This window comes from Pseudonaja textilis, chromosome 6 (genome assembly GCF_049901715.1).
Source record: "Pseudonaja textilis isolate UNSWEBS1 chromosome 6, rPseTex1.2, whole genome shotgun sequence".
Classification (NCBI taxonomy): Eukaryota; Metazoa; Chordata; class Lepidosauria; order Squamata; family Elapidae; genus Pseudonaja; species Pseudonaja textilis.
Genome location: NC_141995.1, coordinates 34154190 through 34177104, shown reverse-complemented (window position 1 = coordinate 34177104; position 22915 = coordinate 34154190). Strand labels below are relative to the sequence as shown.

General features: G+C 39.4%; 1 protein-coding gene across 1 annotated transcript in view; it reads left to right on the top strand.

Annotated features, from left to right (window-relative positions):
• Positions 1-22915, top strand: part of SGCZ (sarcoglycan zeta) — a 562549-nt gene that overhangs the window by 494373 nt on the left and 45261 nt on the right. Inside the window, exon 4 of the mRNA XM_026697804.2 lies at positions 22-109. Within this exon, the coding sequence (XP_026553589.2) occupies positions 22-109 (88 nt within the window). The remainder of the gene's footprint in view (positions 1-21; positions 110-22915) is intronic.

The window sequence follows — 22915 nt, the reverse complement described above, 5'->3', positions numbered from 1 at the left end:
TTTATATAATTTTTTTTCCAGGAGAGTCCACTGGTCCTACAGTCAGATAGGAATGTTACCATGAATGCAAGAAATCAGATGGGACACATAACAGGACAGCTGACTGTAGGTAAGTCTTATTATTTAATGAAAGTTTTGTGTTCTTAATTTAACACCATTCTTTTAAATACAATCCTTCAATATAGGTATTAAAATAGGTTGCAGCTGTGTTATTAAAGATGATACTGATCTATGGCCTACATTTTCCTGTCAAATAATTATACTGTAAGTTGCCCATAAAGTTAATTTTAAACAAAATATAAATTGGTTAAGTAAATACACCAAGAAAGTTCTTAAGGCAGTTAACAATAACTACAAGGCAAATAAAAAAAATGGTAAATGCAATCTTAAAATCTTAACACATTATCTGAAGCACACAAACTGATAAAAAGCCTCATTAAACCACACAAAAAAATTGAAGAAATGAACCTCTGAGGAGGAAAATGAAGACTGCTCTCTATGTCATAAGTATGAGACAGTTTGCATGTTTACCAGATTTAGCTCCAATTTAATAAAAGGGATAATGTATTATAACAAATTACTGATGAGATAAAATGAGATTTAATTCGATCTGTATTTTAAGAGTGTCTCCTTTGTTCAAATATTTACAAAAAAAATCTTTTAATCTTTACAGCTAATAAACTTGCATGGCACAAAATCTGAGACAATTAGTTTCATATTTGTTGGTTTACTTTATTAAAAAATTATCATACTGAAAGAGATAAGGAGTTTATCCTTAGGATTATTTTACTTGATTCAGACTCAAAGCAACTGAATGAATTTTAAAGTGACCAACCGTCCTCCTTTAGGGAGGACAATCCTCCTTTTGTAAGTTCTATCCTCCCTCGATAAGTGTCCTCCTACATGTCCTCTTTTTTGATATTTGAAGACTAATCTGTAAATCTCCATATTTGATCAATGCCAATCCGATCCATTGTGTGTGATGTAACATATTTGTATTTGACATGACAATTCGTCAAGGCTCGGTACAGGGCAGCGAGACGCGATTATGAGATGCATGCGCTCCACACAGGAGAATTGTTTTGTATTTGTGTTCTTTTCATTATAAAAAAGTTGGTCACCTTATGAATTTCTGTATATTATGGTCAGTTTGTATTTCATTCATGTAGGTTTATAGACTGTATATTTTCATAGAATTTCACATTCATTGTCTTGATATAAAAATAATATCAACTGTATACAGATTACAAAGAGTATAATCTTTCCATTTTTTCATCAATTGTGGCCAATACAGAATTAAACAGCTTTCAAGATAACTACCCTTAGCTTAAGAGTGGTTCTGCAACATTTGAGATATTTTAGTAGCGGAGAATGTAGTTTATTAATTTGAGGCTTCTCTGACTACAAATCACAGAAAGCCCAGTACATGACTTTGCATATCTTAAGAAATTATGAATTTCTTATGAATCAGCTATTTCCACTTGAAATGCTCTTAGCTTCCCCTTACAATTTACATAGATCACACTTTTTACAATGTTCAATGTAGACTAATATTTGCAGAGTGTTTTTCTCCATAAAAGAAACACAGTTGTCTTTTAAGTTAAACCTTTCAAACTTGAAGAAGGGAAAAAGAGACAAGGAGCTATAATCCTTAGGTAACAGCTTCTCACGTCAGCATATGCCATACAGCATGTTCAGTTCTATAACTATGTTCAGGGTCAGTTGCAGTGATTCCTAGAAATTTCTGTCATAAATCTTCCTTCACTGGTAGGCTTGAGATGTTCTTTACAAATTAAAATTTGTGATTGTCCTAACTAGCTCAGCTGCCACTTTTTAAAAATGATAAAAACCTTCCACAGAAATATTGTGATTTATTATATTTGATTTCCTGTGCTGAATAGATTGACATGTTAGCTGATTCAACTAAAACAGACACCCCCATTTTAAAAGGTGACTTTCTAATTGGAAAGTACTGTATATTTTTCAAAATATATTAATAGTTTTGAATTGAAGTGTTCACAAAAATATTAGGGGGAGTAAGTTTTTTTGCAGACAGATCCGGTGTCCTCCGTGTGAAATAAGAAATATTTTCTTTAGAACAGTTATTTTGCTCAAATTTAAATCACAGTTAGTGAAATATATAAAAAGATAATATAAAGAATTTCAACAATTGATTTCCAGATGCTTTTTGAGATTGGTTATTTGCTTGCAGATACAGTATTTTATTACCCAACTACATAACATCTTCAGTGCTAGAAGTGAGTGGTGTTTGTTCTCAGTTTATATACATGGGTATCCCACCAACAAAGTTCAAATCTTTATTGTCAGAATACAGTATGTATACAGTGAGATTGGCTGAGCCTCCCTTCGTGCACTTCCCCCCCAACTCAATACAACTCACAGTGAAGACAGTAAATCCATAACCCAGTGAATCCTACTAACAAACACACAATCCTATTGCACTATGTGAACTTATTGCACATCACACAGGCCCTGCAAATCACTCGTACTATGTTGTTGTAAGGTTATTTTCCATTCAGGAGTCTGACAGCCCACAGATAAAAATGATGACAGGAAACACTAATAAATTGGCATTTGAAACAACCAAAGCAAAATATAGTTAAAACCATGATTCCCTTGCATCTTGTCTACTTGTTAACAATGAAATACAGCTTGAACCTACATTAACTGATTTTATGTCCTGTTTACAGAATAAAGTAACTAGCTTGACTTCCTGTAAAAGAGAAAAGAACGTATTTAGTTTAGGGTTGAACTGCGGGGTCCTCGGTGCTTTATGAACTTGGTTGTTTGCTTGCAGATGTTTCATTTTTTGACTTCAGTGCTAGAAGGGAGGGGTGGAAATTCACTTAGGTTTAGGATTAGACTCTTAAATTCAGAGAGGCAAACAAACATCACTAAGAGGTTTGGGGAGACTAGATAGGCATGGAGGCCTCTTACATTTCAATTCAATTTCTAGTAAATTACATGGAAAAATCCTAATGGGATGGAAACTTATTCAGTGTTACTGTTAGGGTTGGCATTAGGATTGGGATTAGGGTTAGGATTAGCCTTCCTTGAATTATCAAGTAAAACAAACATGGCTAAGATATTTGTAGAGGCTCATTATTCTTAGTAGGTGTGTTATATTTTCAATCCCTTTTATTTTCAATTTCTGGTAAAATATATGGAAAAATCCTATTGGAGTGGAAATTCACTTCGAATTTGGAAAGGAAAAACATCACAAAGAGATTCAGAGAGGCTTGTTTGGTTTAGGAAGCCCCTTACAATATACTCCCACTAATTTTGATTCCTGGTAAAGTACATGGAAAGATATTATTGGGATGTAAATATATTCAAAGTTAGTGTTAGTGTTAGTGTTAACATTAGGCTTTCTTGAATTCTCAGAGAAAAACAAATATGGAGGAGAGATTATTAGAGGGTCAATATGTTTCAGAGCCATTTTACATTTACAATGCTACTAATTTTCAATTCTTTATAAAATACTTGGAAAAATCCCACTGATTTGGAAATCTACTTGGCGTTACTGTCAGGCTCCCATGAATACATAACGGAAAACAAATATCACTGAGCAATTCAGAGAGGATTGTTATGTTTAGGAGGCCTCATGCATTTACAATCCCTTAATTTCGAGTCCTGGTAAAATACATGGAATAATCCTATTGGAATAGAAACCTACCCATGGTTTGGGTTAGGCAACCTTGAATTTTCAGTAAAATAAATTTTACTGAATTTCTAGTAAAATACCAATAAAATCAACATGATTTATAGATTTGTGAAGGGTCATAGCAATTATCTTATGTTTTATGTTTACAATCTCCCTAATTTCCAATTCTTGTTGAAATATATGGAAAAATTCTAATCGTAAAAATCCTAAACTTAAAACACTGGCCACATCTACACAGAACGATACTAGATTCTGTTGAATCTTTTTTATTGGGTGGGTGGGTGGGTGGGTGGATGGATGGATGGATGGATATAAATAAATAGATAGATCATAGGGATATCATAGATAGGAGAGAGGGAGGGAGTGGGGGGAGAGAAAAAGAGGTCTCTCTCACAGGAAGGCACTACTAATACAAAATGACCTGATGTTATCGCCTGAGGCCTGATGTTATCATCCAATTTCTATCTGTCCTATTACTTTGAGCAAGGTAGATAAAGAAACAGAGTTGTACAGTCTTAGATAAGATATGTGTTGATTTTTATGCATTAGTACTAAAAATTCTGAAGTATTTAAGAAGCCTTCAATTTGTATAATGAAAATGTGACTTAGTTTATATGTGTTATAAAAATCACAATACTGCAGAGATTAGTTGCAGCAACTGAACAGAATAGGCAGAGAGAGTGAGTGGAAAATAACAATTCTCTTATGAATGAGCCATTGATCTCTCTGTGGCTGTGTACGTAAAAAGAAAACGGAAAAAGAATCATAATGTGGTTCCTACCAATTCTTTTTATTATACATAGGACTACTGAATTTAAAGATTTTCTATTAAGTGGTAATCTGTGTTATCCCACAGCAGATACTTAAAAATATCAAAATGACCCTGAAGACATATTTCTGCAGGTAATATTTTAACAGATGTGTGAGGGGAAAAAAATCTGCCCTTTTCTACATTGTACTTACCTGCACATATTATACATGACATGTGACAAGGTGCAGCTAAAAATATATTACACATGCTGAGCATGTGGACAGTGGTTTAATTACATCCAATTTGTTCTTTTTTCATCATTTTTGTATGTTGTAAGCGACCATATTGATACTTACATTTTCAATAATGAGGACTAGAGACTTCCTGTCTATTTCACAATCCTCCAGACTGAGAACTGAAAAATTCCTAAGAATTCCATCATAAGGTTTGAAATACCACAAACCAGAAAGCGCACTGATTCTTAAATACTTTTAAATGCGAATCATGTACAATGAATTGCATTATTATGATTACTACTATATAAGACATGTGTTAGAATGCAGACAAACACATGTATGATTTTCATGTGTGCTTTAAAAGAAAAACCCTAGCAGCTAATAAAGGCTAATATTTAAAAAATGAGGTTGGCAAATGAGAAAGGAAGTAAAATTTAACTGTATAGTATTACTTAACCCCATAAAACAAATGTTATTACAATCTTATTTTTTCAAAAATGATTTAATACATTATTTATTTTACTGTGTATTTTCTTATAATATTTCACTACTATAGCAAATGCTCTGTGATTGTCATGACATTCCCAAAGCTGCTGTTGGCTGCAAAGCACATTTACATCATTTGGAGCATCTGGCCTTATAACAAATCTCTCATAGGACATTAAATTTTTATCTTTGCTTTCTCCCTGCTCTTTCAGACATTCAGATATCTAATTTATTTTTATTTTTTAAATTGTATCTTGCATGCAGACTGGATAGGAAGGTCACTAAGAAGGGCAAACAAATTTACTGGTGTTTTATAACCTGTGTTATAGAAAAAATAGGTTGACATTCTCACATTCCTCTGACATGAGCTTTAACCATATCTGTACTGGCAAATTGTTCTGCATGATATTAAAATCAGAGAAAAGAAATATAAAAATAAAGCCTTCATCAATTTTTGGGACTTTGTGAATATATCAAGAAAGTTTTCTTGGCAATAATATAAAAGTAGTTTTCAACTTTTTGAATTCCTAGTCTAGCCTAAAGCCCTGATTTACTTGATGATCTCTCATTCAAGTACTAAACCAAGTCTAATTTTGATGAGACCCCCCCCCCCCACCCTCTCACACACAGACAGACAGACAGAAACCAGTGGTGGGTTTCAATTTTTTTTTCTTACCGGTTCTATGAGTGACTCTATGCGCACATGCTTTGCAAGAACAGATTTAAAAGAAAGAGACTGCAGGAAGAATAGAAAGGAGAAGTCTATTCTCAGGAAGAGAAGTTTGGTCTAACACAACTGTAATTTCATATCTCTTATGCATTACTAAGATTTATGCTGGAAATGTATAGAGTAGCAGCAAAATATTGTAAAGTTGATTGTGTCTTTTGCATTTTTCAACTGTTATCCTTCAGTTCAATAAAAATAATTGAGGAGGAGATTATCAGAGAAGAAAATATGTTTGAGAAATTTCTTAGGTGAAGCATGAAAACATGCACTTCTAGTTATAATAGGCAGGTGAGAATGCCCAATTTGTAAATATAACCAGTCTACAACATGTCTGCCTTTTCATGTTTTAGTTAAAACCCAAGGGAAAATATAACACAGGAAGCCCTTCCATGTGATTATTTTAGATTAGGACTAGTGACCAGCCAGGAACAATAGGCACTAATAGATTTTATTTAATCGGATTGCAACAATAAAGGTTCAAGGTTGTTAATTTAGGGCTTGATGATCAATCAGATTATTTATAAAAGTATCAACCTGTCCAAATGTTACCAAGATAAATTGTCTTAAAGATGTCTGATAGCAATGCAAAAAAAAGAGGAAATGAAGTAAGCCAATTTGCTAATTTTTGCTAATTTCCTGACATTCACTGGCTCGCAATTTTAATGGGTAATCAAAACTGTTTCAGAAAGTAGAAGCTTTTCTTGCTGTAATTATTTGCCCAACCTGGCACTCAGCTGACATTACAGATGATGTAAACAACTTACCTCTGTAAATCATTAGCAAGTGTGCTGATGATAGTAGAACGGTACATAGTGATGAGGTTTATTTATAATTGAAATGCTGATTTCTGTCTGGATTTTTATGGGGTGGTTCAGAAAAATCCAGCAATCTCTCCATAATTTCTTAGTGCTAACAATAAAAAACTGAAGGGAGAAACTGAATCTGAAGGAGGTGTTGCTGTGAACTCTCAGTAAAGCTTTTGTTTAAAAAAATCAATTCAATTCCAATTTGGAATATTTACTTTAAAAAACTAATTTCCTCTAATTTCTTTAAAGTTTTCATTCAACCTTAAGTTTTCCCTGTTAAAAATATTTATAGAGCCAATATTTTCATGTTATTACCTCCAGCGTTGATTCAGTGATAGCTGGAAACTATGAGTCTCTGACTTCTACTGCTGCCTTAGGCATGAAAGCCAGTTGGGTGACTTGCGGCCAGTAACCCACCCTTAGCCCAACTCACTTCATAGGGTTGTGGTTGTGGGGAAAATAGGAGGAAGAAGTATTATGTATGTCCACCACCTTGAGTTACTTATAAACTAATAAAGATGGGCTTTAAAAAAATCAAATAAATAAATAACATAAAAATATCTAATTCAATGCATAATGATGAATAAATAAATCTGAGTAACAGTTGAATTTTGTGAGAAACTACCTTAAAATAGTACCCATATTTAACTTGTGCAAAACAAAAGAATTGACTCACACAACTGCTAATTGATTATGTAGCTTGTTTGGTTTTATTTCTAAATGTTTTGTGAATACAACAATTTTTGCTTTGTTTACAATTGTACATACCACAGGATTACAAATATCTGTTATTACAGCTTACTCAATGAACTAGAAATAAGCAAATTAACTCTTAATGCCATGTGTAACGCACTGAAATTGGATTCACTTCCTCCATGTTTTGCTTTTTTTTTTGCTCTCAATAAATAAAAATACAATACTCATAACATAGCTGTGAGAGTTCTGTTTCGAGATAAAACAAATTCTTAGATGTCTGGAGCAGAGGTGGTATTCAGCAGGTTCTGACCAGTTCTGGAGAACCGGTAGCAGAAATTTTGCGTAGTTCGGAGAACTGGCCCTGCCTCCATCTATTCTCTGCCTCCCAAGTCCCAGCTGATCAGCTGGGTCTTCTTTTGTTGCCCTGCACAGGAGAACGGAGCTGGAAAGCAGGTTAGTGGGCTGGGGAGGGAATGGAGATTTTACAGTATATTTCCCTTGCCACGCCCACCAAAAAACACCACATCCACCAAGCCACACCCACAGAACCAGTAGTAAAAATTTTTGAATCCCATCACTGGTCTAGAGCATCCGTCCTATTTAACCTTGATAGGAACTAAAGTTTGAAAACATTTCATGAGATCAGACTGCCAACTTTCGAATAGAACTTGAGAGTTTCAATTTTGAAATCCCGTTATATAGGAATTAAGACTTGGGTTTAACTCTTTTAGCCACAAAATTTACTTGCTGACTGTTGTGGAGTGAAGGAATAGACAAGGCTTAGACCAGAGCATACAACTAACAGTCTTTATTCAGGGAATAAAGGGTTGTCGCGTCTGCTAGCTAACAAGGCAGACTGCAAGCGAACAACCACTGGCTCTGCTCGACAGCCGGCTTTTATAGCCGACTGTCAAATGGAGCCAACCAATGGCAGCTGCTGATGCTCCCACTCAAACAGCGGACCTGGTTGGGAACTCCAACCAGTCCTAAAGACATAACACTCCTCCCCCCTAGCTGGGCACATGCATAGTCTTTGAGGTATGAGGGTGGACTTCGCTGGTAACCGGAACATCGTAGCTCAGGGAGACTGCTGGTGGGCATCGAGTCCATGGAGCAAGACTCCGAGGTCGCCGGGGTGTCATCTTGGCTTGGCGTTGGATCCTGGGAATGAGATGTATCCCTTTGTTCGGGCCGGCTCGGCAGAACGGCTCGGTCTGGATGGTTGGTGTTCCTGCTGGGTGGATGTGATGGAGGTTCGGGTCGGCAGTCTGGGTCCGTTCTCGGCTCACTCTGTTTGAATGGGGATGTCTGGTCCCTCAGGAAACTCCCTTCTGGAACCTGAGCGAGGACTTGAGGGCTGGCTGGTGGATTCGGCTCACCTCTGGTCAGGTCGTTCCGCCGCCTGCGTAGTTGGTCCAGGTGCCTCCGCCACACGCGACCGTCCTCTAATTGGACCCGGTAGGATCTTGGACCGGTGATAGCCACGATCTGTCCTGGCACCCACAATGGATCCCCTGCGTAGTTCCTTGCAAAAACTGGGTCCTGCAAGGCAAAGTCTCGTACCTGGCTGTCTGATCCCAAGGGGGTATCCGGGCAGTAATGAGGGTGCAGCCTGTCAAGAGTAGTCCTTAAACGTCTCCCCATTAAGAGTTCAGCCGGGGATTTGTTAGTGCTTGTGCATGGAGTTGTATGCTGGCTGAGGAGAAAACGGGACAACTTGGAATGCCAGTTTTCCTGACCGAATCTGGCCAGTGCCTCCTTGGCCGACCTGACTGCTCTCTCCGCCATCCCATTACTAGCAGGGTGAAAGGGGGCCGTGAGGACGTGTCTGATGCCCAGATTCGTGACATACATGCTAAATTCACAGGACGTGAACTGCGGCCCGTTGTCGGAGACTATCGTGTCTGGAAACCCATGAGTTACAAAAAGTCGGGTCAGGGCTTTAACAACTGCCTGTGTGGTGGTCGTGGGAAGCAAGGCAACGTCTATCCATTTAGAATATGAATCCACGACCACCAAGAAAGTTTTGCCATGCACAGGCCCGGCCAGGTCGATGTGTAACCATGACCATGGGGCATTGGCGCTTTCCCACTTAGTGGGTGAGGCTGCTGGTGGGGCTGCCCTAGATTCTTGACAGGGTTTACAGGAGCTTACCCACTCTGCGATCTGATCGTCCATCCCCGGCCACCATACGTAACTGCGAGCCAATGCCTTCATTCGCACGATACCCGGATGGCCCTCGTGCAGCACCTTCAATATGGGCACGCGAAGAGTGGTTGGGATAACGACTCTGGTACCCCACAGCAGGCATCCCTGGAGTTTTGATAATTCCTGTTGACGCGTTTTAAATGGGACAAAGTCAACTGAACACTTTGTATCCGGCCACCCCCTCCCCACCCAGTCCAGAACCTGGGCGATTATTTTATCTTTCTTGGAGTGTGCCGCGATGTCATCTGCAGTCACAGGTAGCTTAAGTTCGTTGACTTCGAAGATTGCGTGCACCGGAGCTGGGTCCTCAACTGGGGTCGGTAAGGGGCAGCGGCTGAGAGCATCTGCGTGGCTTAAAGTCTTACCGGGCGATAGACCAGCTTGAACGAATAGGCCACCAGGAACAATGTCCATCTAGTCATCCTGGGGGACAGCACTTGTGGAGTTTGCCTGTCCCCCGATAAAAGTCCCAAAAGTGGCTTGTGATCGGTAATGAGTTCAAAATGGTGGCCAAAAAGGAATTCGTGGAATTTTTTGACTGCTGCTACTGCAGCCAGAGCCTCTTTATCAATCTGGCTGTAGTTTCTTTCAGTCATGGAAAGGGTCCTGGAGAAAAAAGCAATTGGTGCCTCGGTGCCATTGGGGAGTCTGTGACTTAGGACAGCTCCTATCCCGAAAGGGGATGCGTCAGTGGCCAAGACCAAGGGAAGGCGTTGGTTGAACTGAATTAGAACAGCGTCAGAAGTGAGCAGAGATTTGATCGCTTTAAATGCATGGGATTCTTTGGGGCCCCAGTGCCACGGAGTGTCTTTATCTAATAACCTGTGTAAAGGTTCAGCGACTGAAGCTTTGTGTGGTAAGAATGAAGCGTAGAAATTTAATAAACCCAGGAAGGCTTGTAGTTCCATTTTATTGGTAGGTGTGGGTGCCTCGTGGATGGCTTTTACTTTTGACTCCACCGGGTGGATGCCCAAGGCGTCTAGTCTATATCCTAAAAAGTCCACTTGTCTAGTGGTGATGGTGCACTTCTCCCGTTTGAGTTTGAGACCATGCTGTCTAAACTTCTCCAATACAGCCCTAACCCTCTGGAGGAGCTGGGGTCTGTCCATAGCTGAGACCAAAATATCGTCAAAGTATGGGACTACTCCTGGAAGACCTTGGAGAATTCTCTCCATTAGTGACTGAAAAATACCTGGGGCTACGCTAACGCCGAATTGGAGGCGTTTACACCTGAATGCCCCTCTATGAGTTACTATGGTTTGTAAGTCTGCTGTGTGGCTGTCGACAGGGAACTGCTGATATGCCTGTGACATGTCTAGCTTGGCAAAAATGGTGCCGGGTTCGAAAGTGTGCAACAGGTGCTGGATGACTGGAACGGGGTATGCGCTAACCTGGAGATAATGGTTAAGGGTCATCTTGTAATCAGCACAAATTCTTAAACTACCGTCCTTTTTGAGTGGGGTGACTATGGGGGTCTCCCACTTGGCAAAATCTGTGGGTTCAATTACCCCTTGTTTGAGAAGTTTGTCCAATTCCGCGTCTAATTTGGGGCGGATAGCGAAAGGTACTCTACGGAATTTCAGGCGGACAGGAACTGCCTGGGGGTCCACGGAGAAGGAGATGGGTGTGCCATTGTAGCAACCCAGCTCGCTACTGAAAACATCGGAATAGTCGGAGAACAATGTGTCTACGTCAGAAGTTGAGACAGCATGAATCCGTGTTATGCTAAGGCCAAGAGAGGGGAACCAATCTAACCCCAAAAGACTAGGGCGGGTACCATTAACCACCACTAAAGGCAAATGGCCTTTGAAGGTTTGGAATTTAACAAGGAACTTGCCTTTCCCGAGGACAGGGATGTTCTTGCCTTGATAGTCTCTCAGGGTGAGGTGGCACTTTTGCAGCTGCTTCCTGGTCAGTCTGGGTTGAATCTTTTTCAGCATATCCCAGGAGATGATTGAGAGCGCTGAGCCGGTGTCCACCTCCATGGTGCAAGGTTTACCTTCTAGGGAAAGAGAGAGTTTAATTTTATTTGGAGTTTGGGAAGTGTGGTTGGCGTGGTAACACGTGTAACAGTCTTCTACTTGCCTTTGGAGGCTAGGAGATGAAGGAAACTTCTGGGGAGGAGCGCGTGCTGCCTGGCAGACTCTTGCAAGGTGACCTTTCTTATGGCAGTTTAGGCAACTGGCGTTTCTAAACCTGCAAGATGCCCGGGAATGGGAACCCCCGCAGGTTAGGCACAAAGGGATCTGTTGTGGGCCACTGCTGTTTCTCTGCCTCGCTCCTACCTGTGGCTGTTTCAGTTGCTTGAGGCGATGGACATCTGAAATTTCAGAGGGGTCAGCTTCGCTCATTACCTCCTCTGAGTGGACGGTGGAAGTACCAGGCTTTGGTGCGGTGCCCTGAATCTCAGCTGCTGACTGGACGGATAGTTCAGCAGCTAGGGCTTCATCCATCGCTTGGGAAAGATTTAGATCTTTCCTGGCCAGCAGACGTCGTTGGAGCCTCTGATCTCTTACCCCGCAGACAAGTTGGTCGAGAAGCATGTCGTCTAAGTAATTCTTGAATTCGCATTGGAGAGCGGCTGTCCTCAGGGCGGCCATGTACTGGTTGATGGATTCTCCTCGGCTTGCTTCCTCATCCTGAGCGCGTGGCGTCTTGCGATCTGGGAAGGTTTAGGGAATAGTGGTTCGAGAGTGTTTCTTGTAGCTCACTCCATGGAACGTTCTTGATGTCACGTGGTGCAAAAAGTGCCGTGGCAGTGTCGAAAACTGCAGCCCCGCAGTAGCTAAGGAAGTACGACTTCTTCCTATGTTCCGCAGCGTCAGCTAACCCAATGGCATCGATGTAATGGCTAAAGCGATTTTTATAGGAGTCCCACGTCTCCTCGTTGGGTTTGAATGGTTGAAATGCCGGATTGGCGTTCATCTTGGGCCCCTCGGTGTCGTCGGTAGACCGGGCTATCTCTCAGGTTGGTCGTGGCCCTGGGGCTGCGCTATCGGGAGTGCTGGCGGTTGTGGCTACAACGCCCTCGACTTGCTCCATGACTCGGCCCTTGCAAGAGCAGCCTGCGTTGCGCTCTCTGCGCTCGTTGGTGGCGGCAGCTAACAGCGCCTTAACTGACTTCAGCTCAGTGATAACAGTTTGAATTTCGCGCTCTCTGGGGAGCGTTGGCGACTGTGGCTACAGTGCCGTACTTCGCTTGAGTAACTAATTCAAACGACAGCGGTTTGAATTTCGCGCCCTCTCGGGGGCGTGGGCGGCTGAGATTTCAGTGCCGTGACTTCAGCTCTTTCGCAGCGGATGAGCTTGAGCTTTCAGTGCGAAGCGGTTGCGGTTCAGCTCCGAGGCTTCGCTGGCGTGACTTTCAGCTTTTTTGAATTTGAGTGCTTCTGGCTAGCCTGCGTTCATATCCCACCCTCGTCGCCAGTGTTGTGGAGCGAAGGAATAGACGAGGCTTAGACCAGAGCATACAACTAACAGTCTTTATTCAGGGAATAAAGGGTTGTCGCGTCTGCTAGCTAACAAGGCAGACTGCAAGCGAACAACCACTGGCTCTGCTCGACAGCCGGCTTTTATAGCTGACTGTCAAACGGAGCCAACCAATGGGAGCTGCTGATGCTCCCGCTCAAACAGCGGACCTGGTTGGGAACTCCAACCAGTCCTAAAGACATAACACTGACTTTAAAAGAAATCTCACTCTCTCAGCCTATATAAAGAGTTGTTTTCATCAAGATGAAATAAGACAATTGGGCCATTTTTAACTCAAGCAGAAAAGGTGAGATATGAATATAATAGATGCTTTCTCCAAACACAGCAAGAATGCTGTTTCGATAGCAGTATATGACATTGGGTGAGTTTAAGCTGTCTTGAATCCAAAAAAGTTGCTTTATATCATGTATAAAAAACCAGCTAGGCTACTTGATTTTTGGCTTAGAAGGCTGCATATAGTCTTAGAAGACTGTACATGTATAAATGTTGTAAAATAGGGCTCAGAAAAAAACATATTAAGTTGGAAAAGCATTTTAAAAAACCAGATGCATTTTGTAATTGCATTTTAGAACTTATTACATTTTGAAAAATGACATTTTAAAAAAATCCGTCAAATGTATATATAATTACACATGCTACAAACTATTTCAATTTTGATAGACTTAATTAGTTGTCATCAAAGGAAGTCTGACTCCTGGTATCTGCTTAATCAAATGTTTAGCATCTGGATGGTGGAAATAACTCATCGTTCTTCCAGGGACAGGTCAATAAGCCTATTGGTCCCATCCTTCTCCTTAATTTCCCCCCCTTTTTAAATTTCCTTTAGTTTTTTCACATACACACATAGACATACACATAAAATGTGTGTGTGTGTGTGTGTGTGTGTGTGTATGCATGTGTGAATGAGAGATATGTAGGGGTGGGATTCAAATTTCTTAAAAACCAGTTCTGTGAGTGTGGCCTAATCTGTGGGTGTGGCTTGGTGGTCGTGTGACTGGGTGGGCATGGCTTGTTTGTAAATCTTATAAATTTTTATGTAAATATTGATTTTTTTTTATAAAAAAAGAAAAACTTTTGCCTAAAAGCAGGCAAAGCAGGCAGGCAGATTGAGTTGCTCACAGAATCACAGGTTCACTTAGAGATCTATCTATCTGCAATCGGCTACCTGAGTCTGCACTGAAAAGTAGAAGCTTCAGTCCTAAGGAAGGTTCGGTTCTGCTTTTAGATTATTTAGAAAACAAGAAATCCAAGGATTTCCTGCTATCTAGCTAATCTAAATCTCCCAGCAGAGCAGAACAGCTGATGGTCGGAGGAGGGGGAGGAAAAATATCAACTTACCAAACCAGGCAAGTTGGAGGGCTCGCATGCCAGGTAAGGAGCAAGTGGGCGGGGAGGGGAGGGGCCATCCAGTGGAGCAATTTGCCAGTTTTCCAAACTGTGAATAATCATAACGCACGTGTGTGTAGCGTTTGCAAGAAATCATCAGCTGTGCTGCTTGGACAGCTGAAAAGCACTGCTCACATGCACAGCTTTTGAAAATCCTCTTGTTTCTTGCTTTTTCAACCTCAGCTGTGCCGTGCAAAGCAGCTGTGGAGGGAAGAGCAGGGAATAAAGGACAGCCTAGAGCCCAGGCAGGAGGGTGGGCCAAACATCGAACTGATACGGTGTCAGCTGCTCTTTGCAGCTACCGGTTCTATAGAACTGGGCTGAACCAGTAGCATCCCACCCCTGAGTATATGTGTGTGCACGCACACACGTACACACGCACACACACACACACATTCTGTTTTTTTTCATTAGTACATCAGTCTCTTCCATTAAGTGCTCGAAGTTTCTGTTTAGTGATCATTGCCTCAAGGACACAATCATGTTTTATTTAGTCCATGATTGCTTGGTTGTTCTTCTTGAAGTCTATGGTAAACATATCTAAGTCTATAAATCTTCCACTCTTTCTCATTGTCCAGCTTGTGAATTCATGTATTGCTTGACTTAAAACAAGACCATTACTTTAATTGTTTTAATCTTTATCATTTCAATACTTTATTTTTTTGTAATCTTGTCAGATGTTTGTATTGGCCTCCTCTCTACATGTAATCTCTCACTTTTTTTTTCTGCAGTGCATGATTTGTTTATTTATTTCCCTCTATTATTATCCTTATAAACAACTCAAGATGGTGAACAAATATAATCCTCCTTCCTCCTCCTTTTACTCCACTACAACAACCTTGTGAGGTAAGTTGGACTGACAGAGTATGACTGGTCCAAAGTCACTCAGCCGACTTTCATGGCTGAATTGGAACTAGAACTCGCTGTCTCCCAGTTTCTAGCCTAGTACCTTAACTACTGGACCAAACTTTATTTATTCTTAACCCAAGTAAGCAAAATTAGCTACCATCTTTATTTCTTTGCCTCTTTGTAGTACCTTTGTTTAATGTTTAATATTAAACTAGATTTTTATTTTTTTATTTTTTAAATTCTTCTAAATTTTCTATATCCTGAACTATCAAGGTGATTTCATAGACATTATCAGTCTGCAGTTTTAATTCCAGTTGTTGTTTCTTCCAATCTTATAGCAGAACAGTTGTGCAAGTTAAATAACTATGGGATAACATGCATCCATATCTTACTTCTTATTCTGAGCTATTCCAATTCTTAGAATAGCTATTTATTCCTTGAAAGATTTTTTCAAAAAACTAATCAGAGGTTCTGGCACACCCATTAACCTTACTGTGTTCCACATTCTGTGGTGATCTCCATAATCAATGGCCTTGCTGAAGTCAAAGGAACAAAGAGAAACCTACTTTTTCATCCGTTGCATGGTCCACTCTTTATATTTTCTTAGCTAACTGAACTTACACCTGTCTTTTTTAAAACATTCCAGTTCTTTTGCTTATTCTCTATATTCTTCATAGTAAAACTTTTCTTGAGTGAGAAATGACTGCATTTGTTTGTGATTTCCTTGCATCTTCTTTTTTCTTTATTTGCAAACACAAATCTTTTCCAGTCTCTAGGACACTCAGCCTAATTCATATTTGTTGACACAGAGCTGTTAGCACTTCAACTGCATTTCCTCATGCAGTTTTAAACAGGTCAATGGATCTATCATCTGCTCTGGTGCTTTTCTATTTCCTAGCTGATACCATTGCCTACTGCGACGTTGGTTCCAGAATACATTTTGCCTCGGCAGGTGCATCTGACATTATATAACCCATTTCAGTAAAGCCTTTTCATTTTCCTTTAATCTCAGTTGTCTCTATTACATCTCTTCTGTTATTTCTCTTCTGTTATTTCTACTTGTAGTATTTTCTGTTGATTTCTTGAATCTTCTTTAAACAGCTTTCCTTCCCTTCCCTTTTCCCGTTTCCCATTTCCTGTTACCCATTTCCCATTTCCCTTTCCCTGTGTTCCTTTTGATTTTACTCTATTAATGATATTCTCAACTGATATATTTTCCTTATCCTTTTTGACTCGAGATAAAGAATAATATTAACAAATAGTAATAAGTATTCTAAACTTCACCTTCATAAATGTCATATTTGCATGCTCTGATGGTCTGTAATATAACTAATTTATATGGAAGTATGCTTTGTAAAAGTTACTTTAAAATGTCTTTGTGTTGGATGCTAGGCTAGATGGCAGCATCTAGTGAAGTTTGGCCATGTCATTGTTGGATTAGCATTTGAATGGGAAACATCAGGAAATCTTAAACGGAAAGCTTTTTTTAAAAAAATTGGAACAGGGTAATAGTGTGCCACTTCCATACAGTTGCCAAAACAAAATTCTACTGTACATCAGTTTGCCCACAAAGTCACTTTACTTTTAGATTTTTTTGATGAGGAGGAGGAGAAGGAGGAAGAAGAGGAGGAGGAGAAAATCTCATAGTCATTCAGAAACCTTTTTGATTTGAATTCCCCCCTCCTATTTATAATGAAATAGGAGGCTAACTATTTAAAGCATTGTGTATAGTCTGCAAATAGACAATCAACTCTGATTAAGCAAAAAGCTTAATCAGACACCAGGAATGCTGCATAAGGCTGATGACATCTCCCCATGTGTTTAATACTTGGGAGAGTAGTATTTATCAATAAAAGACAAATTCTCTGGGACATGTCACATAGCATGGAAATAAATAGACAGATGCATGCATGCATATACACACACACATACAGAGAGAAAGAGAGACCTACACTTGCTCAGAACTTGTCTTCATTAGCTTCTTTTTCATCCCATAGCTGTGGCATGAAGACAAAGTTAAATAGAAATCTCTCAAAGACAACAAAACCTTTCAGAAAATTGGAAGACAATTTTGACATGGTATTAATTCCTGCATATGGATTGAATCCACATTTATCTTTTTCTGTTTTCCCCAGAAACATTAAAGCTCATGACATATTGTTATCAGCTTCAAGGATTTTCATCATTGTGAATGAATATATGCAAATACATGAACATCTGAAAACATGTTAAATGATTTAAACAAAAGCATCCCATGCTTTTTTAAATATATACAGGTGAACTAGGGCAAAATTTGATGATACGTGGATATGTACAATATATGCACATGTGTCATTTGTTGCTGAAATTCAGTTTCAAGGAGCAGCAAATTAATAAAAATATTGAAATGCTTAACTGATTTTCTGTATTTCAGATTTGCTTTGTTGATCACAATTAGCTGCTTTCTCCAACTATTTTTGTTGCTGTAGAGGTAGATATATAAGGTTCATTGTCCCCACTTTTGTGGCTTCTCCTTAATCTCTATGGTGGGAAAGTCTCATGAAAACTTTCTCAGTGGAGAAAGAGTAAGATGCGTAGGTAGATATGAAATTTGAAGCATTCTTGTTCTCTACTTTTCCAACGTATTAATGAAATTATATGCTATCTGTAAAACATTTTATACCAGTTTTCTTTAAGATTATAATTTGGATTGAATTTTATGCATTTATTCATTAGTTTTTCCCATTGTTGTGTAATGACTGTTTCTTTAACATTTTGCATCCATCTAATCGTGTATTTATTCATTTGTTCTATATCATATCTAAGTAGGAATGTGTGTGTGTGTGTCTGTGTCTGTGTGTGTGTGTGTGAAGATTGCTTAATTTACATTGCCTGATTAAGAATCAGTCTTTCCAGATAGAACTATTCAGTTTCACATTCATCAAGTTTATTTAAGGCTGTGCAGTACTTTTGATTTTTTTTTTTTAGGAAATTGTCCTTTGAAACATGCTTCATAAATGCAGCAACTGAAAGAAACTCATTAAAGCAGCTGCATCACTTTTCTGTGTATTATGAACAAACTCTTCCCACTTGAAACACAAAGCATTGTAATCATTTTATTATATTTTACTGCATTTTAGCTGTACTGGAAGGAACGATTTAAATGCATTATTCTGTTGATTAATAATTATGACCCAATTTGCATTTTCCAGACTCAGAAGTGATTTTGGAGGTCTTCTTGTCCATCCCTGCTCAAGCAGGAGACCCTGAACCATTCTGGATAAATGGCTGTTTAATCTCTTCTTTAAAAGGTCCAGTGACAGAGTACCCATACCTTTTGGAGGAAAACCATTCCACTGATTAATTGTTCTCACTGTTAGAAATTTTCTCCTTAGTTCTAGGATAGATCTCTCCATAAGTTTCCATCTCTTATGTCTTGTCCTGTACTCAGATGATTTAGAGCAGTGGTCGCCAACTGGTGGGTCATGGCACATTGGTGGTCTGCAAGAAAATTTTGGTGGTCCGCAGAGAAATGTCACCCCCAGAGCATCCCCCAAAGCAATTAATCCAGGCTATATGGGAACACAAGGCTGTGCTGCCCACATGGCCTGCGGGAACCCTTCCCGCCCATTCACTTCTTACCTGGCAAACTTGCCTGCTAAGTTTTTTATTTTTCCTTTTTTTTCCCCTGACCATCAGCTGTTCTGATGTGCCAGGAGATTAGCTAGAAAGTAGGAAACCATTGGATTTCTTGTTCTCTAGCTAATCTTTAGATCTTCGGCTCTGCTTTTAAGCAGAGCTGAACCTTCCTTAGGACTGAAGCTTCCATTATTCAGTGCAGGTAGCCAATGGCAGAATCATATATCTCTAAGTGAATCTGTGATTCTGTGAGCAACTCATTCTGCCTGCCTGCTTTGCCTGCTTTTGGGTAAAAGTTGCTCTTTTTTTATAAAAAAAATCAATATTTACATACATGGTGTGTTGTGAATTAATTTTGTGAGTTTGCTTGCAAGCAAATTTTATGCAACAGACTGAGCTAGCCAATAGCAGAAACACAAATGTCTGAATGAATCTGTGATTCTGTGAGCAACTCAATCTGCCTGCCTGCCTGCTTTGCCTGATTTGGGGTAAAAGTTGCTCTTTTTTTAATAAAAAAATTCAATATTTACATAAATATTTATAATATTTACATGCAAGCAATGCCCAGCCAATCACATTACCACCCAGCCATACCCACAAATTAGGCCATGCCCACAGAACCAGTTGTTAAGAAATTTGATTCCCACTCCTGCCTCTGTGTGCGTGAGAGAGAGAGGGGCGGAGTGGGAGTGGGGGAGAGAGATGTCAGATCATATATATATATCTCTCTCCCTCCCACCAATGTCAGCAAGCCACCGTCAGTCAAAATTCATATTAGTGGTCCCCAGTATTTAAAATTATGAGTTTGGTGGTCCCTGAGGTCCAAAAGGTTGGCGATCCCTGATTTAGAGAATAGATTGAGCCTTCCCCTCTTCTCTGTAATAACCTCTCAAATATTGGAAGACTTCTAACATGTCACCCATTGTGATGACCCACGGCATGACACAAAAATAACACAGTCACAAAAGTAAAATAAATTTCCTTTAATGCTTCCAACTTGGGCCTCAATGTCCAATTATCCTTGACCTGATATCAAACTCTTCCAAAAAAATAGTCTATGAAGAAAATCTAAACCAAAAGTAAAAATATTTAGCCAAAAATAATCCAACACAAACCACACTGGAGTCATTAACATGGCAGGCCAGAATGATAAATTGCAGACTTCCACAAGAGAACACAGCAAACACAGTTGGGAAGATGCCAAAACACAGATAAGCCTCGACCAAGATAAAGCACACTTTGCTTTCAGCAAAGAGCTATTTAAAATGCCCCACTTATACCCTGTTCTCCCAGCTGCAATTAATGTAAGGGATCAGGGCCTTTTCCTCTCCCATAAGACACGTTGCTCCCTTCTCCATTCCTTCCTGTGTGCCCTAGGATGAAGATGGGATGGCCCTGGGTCTTCCTCTGAATGCCCAGCCAGACTGTGCTCTTCCCCCGTTTCTTCCACAGCCACTAAAGCCACACTCCAACTCCCTGTCAGCTCCTCAGTCTCCACCTCAGAGTCATACTCCAACAAGGGCATGACACCCATAGTCCTTCTTTTTGTTAGACTAGTCATACCCAGGTTCCTGCAAGCATTCATCGTATGTTTTAGCCTCCACTCCCTAATTGCTCTTCACTCTTTCTAGAGTCTCAATGTAGTTTTTTGTATCATGATGACCAAAAACTGGATGCACTCTTCTAAGTGTTGTCTTACCAAAGCAGTATAAAGCAGTATTAACACTGACATCATCTTGCTACTCCCTCTGTTGAAAGCAGCCTAGGACTGCATTGGCATTTTGATAGCTGCAGCATACAACAATTCTCAGTGAAAGAAGAATTAAGATACACAGACGCACAACTAAACAATAATATAAAGTTCCAGATATAATAAAATATAGATAAAAAGGGACAGCAAACAAGATGGAAAATCAGTGTTCCCTCTATTTTACCAATTTATTTTTGTATATTCTACTATGTTATAACATACCTTTTACATTTGAATGTATCATCTATCTATCTATCTATCTATCTATCTATCTATCTATCTATCTATCTATCTTTTATCTATCTAGCCCATTTAAAAACAATTATTGAAATACATAAATACTTGTCCCATTGCAGGATTTTGCTTACAATTGGAAAAGTCAAAAGATAGAATTGGGAAAGCAAGAGTTAACACTGTTTCATACAAGCATATTTCAAATCCTCAGGCTCTATGGTGAAATTCATCTTCCAATGTTAAAGCAGATAAGAGGAAAGGGATTGGCACCATTAGCAATTATTTTTGAGAACTTGGATGACAGGTAAGGTCTCAGAGGACTGCAGCAGGTCAAACTCAATGCCTATTTTTAAGAAGAAAGGGAGGGAATCAAGAATCCAGGGATTTCATTCAGGTAAGTTTAATTTAACACCTGGCAAGTTTTTAGAGTAACTAATAGAGCAGTCAATCAGTAAACAGTACAGCCAAAGGAAAATAAGATAAAGAACAAACAGTAAGACAATAGAGCTGAGCTTTGTTAAAGAATGGGTATTATAGCTGCTTCTGATAATCCCCCCCCCTTTTTTTTTTGTTCAGGATTGACTATAGTATCAGTGAGATATTAATTTTGTAGGGCATGGAGGTTTTTTTAATATATTAAATTACAGCAGGTTCTGTGTAAATTGGAATGGGGCTTCCAATACTTCTGAAGAAGCAATGGAATCCAAAGATATACTAAACAATCAAATGAGATGAGCAAATAATTACTCCAAAATCTGTAGCTTTGGATCACTACAACCTTGTCTTCTCCTAGTTCATTTTGGTTTAAATTCATACTGCCTAAGATTTTTAAAAATGTAAAAACACCATTTGTTAGATTTCTTTTTAGCAAACATACCATCATGTACTGCATTGCACAGCTGTGAAAGAAGCCTAAACACTGTCTGAATGATATTGGCTAATGTACCTAGTTCAGGAAACCTAAGTTCTACGGAGTATAGCATAGTCGGCTTTTCTTTCTCCGATTTGATTTTAAAACAGTCTTTATTTTTCAGGCATATCTATTAAAAATAGGTGGAGCAGATCAACATTTCTTGAGCTGTTTTATTGAGGGGTCCCCAACCCCTGGGCCATGACCCATCACCAGGATGTGTCCCATTCAGAACTGGGTCATGCAAACAGCAGGTGAGTGCATGTGTACAGCTCCACTTGTGTGAGTGGCTGGCGCTTGCATTCACACACTTAATTCCACTGGCACGAAGTGGGCATGTGCATGCTTGCCCCTCTGCTGCTCCCTGCACCGGGCTGCCAAAGTGGAAAGGTTGGTGACCCACTGTTTATTGCACAGTTTTGCCAGTTTACTACAATGTCCCTTGAAGTGGGATGATGACAGCTAACATTACAGAGTAGGATCATAAAGATGTTCGGATGGCAAAGAGGAGCCACACAAGCCTCTTTCTTAGAAAGATTTCATCTCTTCCATCCATCCATGATCTGCTAAGGTTTAGCATGGGAAATGAAACTTCTGAGAAGCTATAGCCAGGGTTGTGAGATATATCATGTGTCTGTGTATGTCCATAACAGAAACAAGTATTCTAGTGCAGTGATTTATTTACAATTATTAGATGCATATTACTTTCTAAATTTCTTAACAAGCTGTGTTGGTTACATGTACAGTTCTTTAAATATGTACATGCACATATAATTTTTATGCACACACACACACATTTGTCTTGTTCTCTTCCTTGGTTATTCTTAAAAACTTTCCTACCTTCCATTTCCCAGAAGGGAAATCTTGACAAATTGATTTGTAGGCTTCAGTCCACTATGTATATCATTGATTCTGTGTAGTGTATAGATGATTTTATTATTTGTTATGGGTGATAAAGGCTAATCTTGTTGATCATTTCAATAAGAGGCACGTGACATTGTGTAGTGTGATAATTGTGGCAAAGGACCTGCAATCCTCTCTGAAAGATAATAATGCTTGAGCATTGACCTTATGTATACTGAAT